The sequence below is a fragment of the Aristolochia californica genome, unplaced genomic scaffold (genome assembly GCF_029961685.1).
Source record: "Aristolochia californica isolate CCGP_79_NKW_82.1479 unplaced genomic scaffold, dmAriCali1.0.hap1 SCAF_12, whole genome shotgun sequence".
Classification (NCBI taxonomy): Eukaryota; Viridiplantae; Streptophyta; class Magnoliopsida; order Piperales; family Aristolochiaceae; genus Aristolochia; species Aristolochia californica.
In genome coordinates this window covers 27,840,763-27,848,508 of record NW_027181793.1, presented here as the reverse complement: position 1 = coordinate 27,848,508, position 7,746 = coordinate 27,840,763, and the positions used below count along the sequence as shown (strand labels likewise).

Sequence of the window (7,746 nt, the reverse complement as noted above, 5' to 3'; positions counted from 1 at the left end):
CTTCCCTTTTAATCTCCATTCATGATACTTTTGGTCTCCTGTTCCTATCCTATTCTCCATTCCAAATTCTAAATGCCAGACTCGTAAAGAAAAGAATAAGGAGAAAAAAGTGAGCCCACTTAGCACTTCTCTTCCTCAACATCATGAAAAGCTTTTTGGACTCATCATACCCTTTTTTCTTTCTAATTGAAAATCTGATTTTCTTGACATGAAACAACGTATTCTCAAACTGTAACACCCGAACTCGGTTAACCATTTGAGGTTTCCATTTCTTTTAACTTCCAGACTGGAATGATTTTGACACTTTCTTCTTTATTTTAGGCTTCTCTATCAATCGTTTGTCAATCCCGCCCATTGAGGAAGATTCTTGACAGGTAAGAACAACTGGTCGCACATTCCTTGCTCGTGCCAATATATATCTGCAGTCGACAGCTTCCAGCAGCAGAAGAGCGGAACTGAAGCTATGGGGCGTTACAGTATCATCGTCTTGTCGTTTCTTCTCTCGCTTGTCCTTCTCCCCAACATAGCATCTGCTCAGTTGAGGACGAATTACTACAGCAACATCTGCCCGAATGTCGAATCCATCGTTCGCTCAGCGGTGACGACGAAACTTCAACAGACATTTGTGACAGCCCCCGCAACACTTCGACTCTTCTTCCATGACTGCTTCGTTCGGGTTTGTTTTACTGAAATTTATTCCTTTTGGCTAGCTTATGATTCGGCACTATATGCAAACCTTCGCTTTAACACCTCTTGTATATGTTTCGTGAACCATCTGTGCAGGGATGTGACGCTTCAGTATTACTGGCTTCTCCAATTAACAGAGCTGAAAAAGACCATGCTGATGACATCTCTTTAGCTGGAGATGGCTTCGATACGGTCATCAAAGCCAAGGCTGCCGTGGATAGGGACCCCAGGTGCCGGAATAAGGTCTCCTGTGCTGATATATTAGCCATGGCCGCTAGAGATGTTGTATCACTGGTAAGAGAAAACCTCCCCTCCTGCGTGCCCATCTGTTTTCTCTCATTTGTTTTCCTTTCCTTCATGGCTCCATAGAACGAAAGAAAATAGAAAAATTCTTTCACCAAAATACAGTCATCATCGATCATCATTCTCTACTGAGTACTTTTGATCACCATTATTTGGTCTTCGCTTTTCTTTTTCATCTCATCTGCATGAAATTCAACATTCTAAAATTATTCTGCAAATGAATTTTAGACCGGTGGTCCCTTCTATCCGGTTGAGCTGGGAAGACAAGATGGAAGAGTCTCTACCAGGCCCAGTGTGAGAGGTCGTCTTCCCCATGCTAACTTCAACCTTAACCAACTCAGTGCCATGTTCGCTTCCAATGGCCTCACCCAAACTGATATGATCGCACTGTCAGGTACTTTTGCTATAGTCTCAGGACCGTTATACCCAGAAAATATTCATCAACTGTACTGACTACTTAGTTACATCACTGTGCAGGAGCCCATACAATCGGCTTCGCCCACTGCGATCAATTTTCAAAACGAATTTACAACTTCCAACGTGGGCGGTCAGTGGATCCCTCGCTCAACCCCTTCTACGCGAGACAGCTTCAGCAGATGTGCCCAAGGAATGTGGACCCTAGAATCGCCATCAATATGGATCCCACAACCCCTAACACTTTCGACAATGCCTACTTCAAGAACCTTCAACAAGGAAAAGGGCTGTTGACTTCCGACCAGACCTTGTTTACTGATCCAAGATCGCGGGCGACGGTGAATCTGTTCGCTTCAAACCATAGAGCTTTCCGGCAGGCCTTCGTTGCTGCCATGACAAAGCTTGGAAGAGTGGGTGTGAAGACTGGAAGACTAGGAGAAATCAGGCGTGACTGCACTTCTGTGAACTAGAAGATCGTCTTCATTTTACTATTAAATTCTTATTAGAGTTGTCTAATTTATTTTCTTGATGAGGCTTGGAGATTGTCTTCATTTGTAAATCCCATGAATAAGATGAGTTTTTATATATTGCTCTTCTGAAACTGTTTTTCTGGCCTCTATGCGGAGGATTACTTATAATGTCTTGTCTGTCAAATGTGATTCCATCACTTCTTCACCACAAAACACTGCCCCATGACTGAGAATTGGGAGCATTTTATAAGATCAAATAGTGGTTAACAGGAGCCTGAACTCTGAACAATGCTCCACAATTTAAGTCTTGTCAGTTCTCAGACCAGTCAACCGTTCGGTGCATGGTCCAGTTGTTCCTGACATGTCTCGAGAGAAGCTTATTGGTGTTGCTATTATCCTTATAAGCTGGAGCTCATTGTCCTAGTCGAGGGGAACTTGATGATGTACTTGTTCTAGTTTGAAGCTCACCTGGATCCATCCTATATTCCTACTGGTGACCAACAGTGGGTTCAATCAACCATATCTGGCATTCTTAAGAACTACAATTGTGAGCCCACATCAGAAATCCAGATAAGATCGCGAAAATCTATCATTAGAATGTAGGTTCTGCCCTTTTTAGTATTTCAGTTTGGGTTTACTGAGAGACCTGAAGCTCGTGGCTGCTTCGGTTTCATTCATACATTAACAAAGGAAAGTAGTGAAACCCAAACCTCATGATTCGCCACAGGAGATAGCCATGAACAATATTTTCGTTAAGAAGAAAGAAAAACTTGCAATTGAATTTTCATGTCCTATTTAAGCTCAAAGCTCGGAAAAGCCAATGAGGCCTCTGTAAGCTTTCTTGGTCCTCCTCCACTCGATCCAGTCTCGCTGCTGTAGATGATTTTTGCTTCTTTTTCTCATCAAATTTCTTCTTATTCGTTCCACGTCCGATGCTCAATGTCAATTCTATGTCACTCTCTCCCTCGGGGCAAAAAGGAGGTTCTTGCAGTCCCTCACAGCTCATTGTGTCTTTTAAATTTCTACCAAAAACTATGCTTTGATCTTCTACAGCGCTTGGACAAGCTGAATTATCTTTTTCTGCTGGTCGTTCGAGATCAAAACCCATGCGAGCCCTGCTAGTGTCTTGAGAAGAGCTACTGGGTTCTTGTGAGCTCGGGTCTGCGCTTATATTGTATCTCTGATGAAAGTTGTAATTATGATGAGTGTTACCAAAAGGAGATGAGCTAGCCTGGGGGCTTGTAGATGTGCTCCAAAAACCGCTTCTGATGTCTAGATCCCTGTAATCAGGCCCTCCATGCAATGCTCCAGGTCTGGGACTAGAAAGTCCAGAAAGTTTTAGCTCCTTATTTCTGAACTCTGACATTAATATTCTTTGAACTCTGTATAATCGGTGGAGTTCCTGTACCTGCACGATTCATGTGTAAAAATGTTAGGATTCGACAATTGGTATTACCTAGAGCTGTGTCACCAAAAGAGTTTCAACTGAGGTTGCATATATTGCACCTGTTCTGTGAAAGTCTCTTCTTGCTTTAGCATTGTCTTTCTTATGGATTCCCGGTTGTACTGTTCAAGTAACCTATCCATAGATTCTTCAAGCTGGTAAAATCCAGTTCCTATATTCTCTTTGAGAATGCCCTCTCTGGAACAAGCCCAAGAATGTGTAAGGTCCCTGCTTATGTCTACTGCTTCAATTTTTTTATTTGGAAGCAGATTTACAGCATGGTGCAATTTTGTTCCCATTCCTGTAATGATAAGAGGCCACAAACATCAGCTATAGCAATTCAGAAACTAGAAACAAGAAAATAAATTATAATAAACTAAAATTTTGTATATCTCTTTTATATGTATTGCCATACATGCAATTAAGAGGTGAAATAATTTGCTCAAATATTTTGTTTACTGGTGAGAAATAAACATGACTGACTCACTAAATAGTGAAATTTCAGTATGGCAGAAGGAAGGAACAAATGAAAATGGCCATTTAAAGTTATCCTCCAGACAGCCAATCAACAGTTCAGGTGCTAAGAGATAATCCTATGAAATACCTAAGGAATCACCTTAATGGCACAGTATCATGTGCTGCAACCTTGTGTAAATATTATCTGGAAGCAGAATGCAAGGATGTATTCCACCAGTTTGGCTGTTTATAAACAAATGAGCCCTAATCGAGTATCCAAAGGAAGACAAAATCAAGCAAACTGAAATGCATTCTGTGATACATAAAATCAACTATGAATTGTTCTGGAATTGAATCTGGTGAGTTTAATTGAAAACTATAGGAAATCTGGTCATTCAAAATCTCACTTTTCCCTTTAACCCAGACTCACAAATGGTGGTGCTTTGGATTTGAGTAATTTACCAGAGGAATAACTTTCCTTCCAGAAATTGCCTGAACTTGAATTCAAGATCCCTGGCCACACTTGTTGCATATATCTTATCTTCTCAAGCTCATCGGATTGGTAGTAGATAAGGCCAGAGGGAACAAAAGAACAATAAGTGTAGGAGATAAACATGAAGAGAAAACCCTTCTGGAATGCTAAAAATTTGAATATATTGACCAAGAAACTAATAAACTATAAAAATATACCAGAAAACATCCTAAAGGATGATGCTACTGAGAACAGAAGTAGAATGGGTAAATATCTGTTGAGTGCTTACCAGAAAATTAAAGTAAAAGCTACAAGCTGATTTCACCTACTTCCAAGAGGGGTTTGACAAGGTACAGAAACTGAAGATCCAGCAATTCAAGAGTGGCATTCTCATATACCAACGAAAAGGCTGAGAAGGTAAGACTAACTCAGTAAAAGCATCTCTGAGGTCATATATAGATAGCTTCTTTGACATGTCTTAAATGGAACAGTTGATTTGGCCTTGTTCCAGGCACAAAGAATGATCATTTGGTCAGTGACTGGCCATGGAAACGATGGGCATGTTTCCATGATCAAGTAATTCTGCTCTCATTCTCTCCCCTAAAGGAAACGGGAGCAACTAAGAAATTTCATCTAGGATCCTGTTCAATCTCCACTTTTTTTGGTGTAACCAAATAATGCGTTCATGACACAGACTGGCAGGAACTGGAAAGGCTTCTCAGATCTTCAGAAGATTTTTCAGTAGCAAGAGAGAATTAGGAACTCCAGAATTCTCACGGGATTGATTCAGGTAAACAAAGAGTAATATCTGAAGAATCCATCTCCCACGACCTACTAAAATATCAAGTACAAGAAAGATTCCGGATCTCCACCAAAATCAGTTAAAAAATCAGTAGAAATAGAGAAGTGTAGACCATGAGATGAAATCTGTGTCGTAGTTCAGTTCAATAAATGAAATGTGATCCCGGTATCCTACACAAACGCAACACGAGTAATTACGGAGAAAACAGAGGATAACACAGTTAATTCGATCCTTAAAGAAGAACACCAAAAAACAGAAAATAGAAAAGGAATTCACCTGTGAGCTATAAACGCCAAAAGCACTTGATTTCTCTTGTTCATGGAGCATCTTCTTCCAGTACATGATCACTCTCATCCATCTGCCACTGCCAGAGGGACAAAAGCGGCCCAAATTCTACATCCAAATTAGTTGCCATGACTCATTTTCCGTGCAAGTTCTCATGGCAGAGGCGGAAACGACGGATTAACCCAGGCGAGAGGTGATAAATTCGGAAGATCTCATATGAGCAATTTCCAAACAAGAAAGAGTCCCACACTTTCTCTTTTCTTTTTCCTTTTTGCTCTTCTTCTCCCAAAAACAACCAAGCCCACCAAAAATAATGCAAGCTTGACAGGCTGTGCAGGGAGAGAGAAGCAAAGAAAAGGTGGAGAAGCCTATGGTGAAATCAGTTGTGTATTGTATTGTATATTATGCTACGGGGAGAGAGGAGGATCAAAGAAGAAGCAAGACGAAACAAAACAAACATAAAAACAAATCTCACTGCTCTACGTAAGCCTATGTAAGCCTGTGAACAAGATATTCCAGACAGGCCTTCAAGGACAAGAGATACGAAGATGAGAAAGGTGGGCTACAACTCTTGAGACAGATCACTTCAATCCTTCTCTTTCTTCTCTTCTTTTGAAAATTTGGAGATACCCCACGAACGAGATTAGTCTAGCTGTCCTTTACAACCCCATTTAAGTAAGTCGGTAGAAAGCATTAGAATTTAGAATGAACTCATCCTCTGCTTCCTCTTTCTCTCCTGTTATTTGTTAAGAAGAAGGACGTTTTCGAAACTAACGGAGGCTCTGGATTTCGGTGAAAATCCGTGGACAAGGAGCAGATATGGCTATTTTAAGGGGTATCCATCTCATGATTCGCAGTGTTCTTCAATCTTCAACACCCATTACAAGATTCCACTGGATTTCCTTAAAAAACTATACTCACTTACTGCTGCTGCTGCTTTCTCATAAAAAAATTATATCTTTTCCATTGTTTACAAGACCCATTTATTGGCCTATTTAAGAACCCACCTCCTGATGCAACTGAAGTTACTGATTGTTTTGTTTATTACCTTTATTCACCTATGCAGTTTTTGCATCAAGGGTACCTTTCTGAACTCACCGTCGTAAAAAAACAGAACAGCAGAGCAGAGTGCTTCCGATGTCGATGGATGATCTCATCTGTATCAATTTTTTTAATTAAAATACGATTTATTTTTTCTTCGTTGAAAATGAAAATTGGGTTTTGAAATCAGGATTCGCTGGCCTTGAATACTCACCTCCAGATTCGACTGTAGGAAGCTCATGAAGATTTATGACTGCCCTCTAAATCGAATAGATTCTGCTCATACCAAAGAAGAAAAAGAGAAGGAAACTTCCCTCATATCGCTTTCTTCCAAAAGCTATCAGATCCAAACATACCTGTCCCTGAAATTTTTAATAGGGAAGAGCTTAAACTTTTTCAGTTCTCATCCGGTGAAATCCAGACTACACTCACATGCACCAATGTCTTTTTTTATCTGATCACGCCTTGTTTTGTCTTATTCTTGTTCCTGCGTGCTCCAAATCTCATCATATTGGTTTTGGGAGTAACATGGCCCTTCTGCTTAATGTCAGGAATAGATCCAACTCTGGTTCCCTCTTGTCATTATTTAATAAACCAGCTGGTGCATAGAGCATACATAGAGAGAGAAAGAGTATTTTCAGGATTCAGATCCTTCCTTTTCTCTTGGAGGACCTGTCATTTCCTATATGATCTTCAAATACAGGATCCTTGTGCCTGTGTCCATTTACCTTCTTCTCTCTCCAAACTGAAGGGATAGTTGGAGTTATAAACTAATATCAATTATGACTCTTGCGATTAGGTTCTCTCATTGTGTTAGTTATACTGAGCACAATTATTTTGTGTAGAGAAAATCTATCTCCCTTTATCTCGTATCTTCTTGCTTTTTTTTTTTTTTTTTTGTTGCATCGATCAATCCAACAAACAGTCTAAGTGTGAATAGCAGCAGTGAGAGAAAAAAAAAAAAAAAAAAGTTTAAGTGAGGCGATTACTAGAATTGCAGGACTTGCTGGATATGAAACCTTAAACGAGATTGTTGATGATTATTAATGCAAAACCTTGTTTTCCAGCATTAAAGACGAGGAGACTACAAGGACTAGATTGGTCGTGCAGGCGAGGAATAGGTGACAAACAACCACCGCAATCAAAACATTGATGCATCTCTCTCAAATCTTGATTGACAAGCTGCACTCTAATTATGAGATTTAAGTGAAGAGAAGCTAATAGAAATCATGACCTAAGTTCAGTTTCTTAAGTTTTAAGTAAAGTTTACTTTTGTGTAATGGACTTAGCTCAAGGGAGACTATTAGAGTTATGAGCTAATACAGATTAGAACTCTTGCAAATGGGTTTCCTATCTCATCACATCAGATTTC

General features: G+C 40.0%; 2 protein-coding genes across 7 annotated transcripts; one reads left to right on the top strand and one right to left on the bottom strand.

Moving 5' to 3' along the window:
• Positions 1 to 379: 379 nt before the first annotated feature.
• Positions 380 to 2,005, top strand: LOC137945737 (peroxidase 16-like). Its single transcript, XM_068791734.1, has 4 exons — positions 380 to 676; positions 784 to 981; positions 1,219 to 1,384; positions 1,468 to 2,005. Exons 1-4 carry the CDS (start codon positions 464 to 466, stop codon positions 1,872 to 1,874), a joined length of 984 nt encoding a protein of 327 aa, XP_068647835.1. The 5' UTR covers positions 380 to 463; the 3' UTR covers positions 1,875 to 2,005.
• Positions 2,006 to 2,605: 600 nt separating this feature from the next.
• On the bottom strand, positions 2,606 to 6,145 carry LOC137945982 (uncharacterized). 6 transcript variants are annotated; one of them, XM_068792105.1, is made up of 5 exons: positions 5,325 to 6,145; positions 4,536 to 5,218; positions 4,237 to 4,324; positions 3,381 to 3,619; positions 2,606 to 3,282 (listed from the first exon to the last, which is right to left on the bottom strand). In XM_068792105.1, exons 3-5 carry the CDS (start codon positions 4,304 to 4,306, stop codon positions 2,659 to 2,661), a joined length of 933 nt encoding a protein of 310 aa, XP_068648206.1. In that variant the 5' UTR covers positions 4,307 to 4,324; positions 4,536 to 5,218; positions 5,325 to 6,145; the 3' UTR covers positions 2,606 to 2,658. The 6 variants fall into 6 exon arrangements, with proteins under 6 accessions (XP_068648206.1, XP_068648207.1, XP_068648210.1 ...); XM_068792106.1 differs by having other exon boundaries at positions 4,237 to 4,315; XM_068792109.1 differs by lacking the exon at positions 4,237 to 4,324.
• Between the last annotated feature and the right edge of the window lie 1,601 nt (positions 6,146 to 7,746).

Coding starts and splice junctions, on each gene's coding strand:
- LOC137945737 (XM_068791734.1), top strand. CDS start 464: ATGGGGCGTTACAGTATCATCGTCTTGTCGTTTCTTCTCTCGCTTGTC. Junction 982..1,218: donor CTAGAGATGTTGTATCACTG/GTAAGAGAAAAC, acceptor AATGAATTTTAG/ACCGGTGGTCCCTTCTATCC. Junction 1,385..1,467: donor TGATATGATCGCACTGTCAG/GTACTTTTGCTA, acceptor ATCACTGTGCAG/GAGCCCATACAATCGGCTTC.
- LOC137945982 (XM_068792104.1), bottom strand. CDS start 4,390: ATGTTTATCTCCTACACTTATTGTTCTTTTGTTCCCTCTGGCCTTATC. Junction 3,620..4,236: donor GAAGGAAAGTTATTCCTCTG/GTAAATTACTCA, acceptor TTATCATTACAG/GAATGGGAACAAAATTGCAC. Junction 3,283..3,380: donor AAGAGACTTTCACAGAACAG/GTGCAATATATG, acceptor TGAATCGTGCAG/GTACAGGAACTCCACCGATT.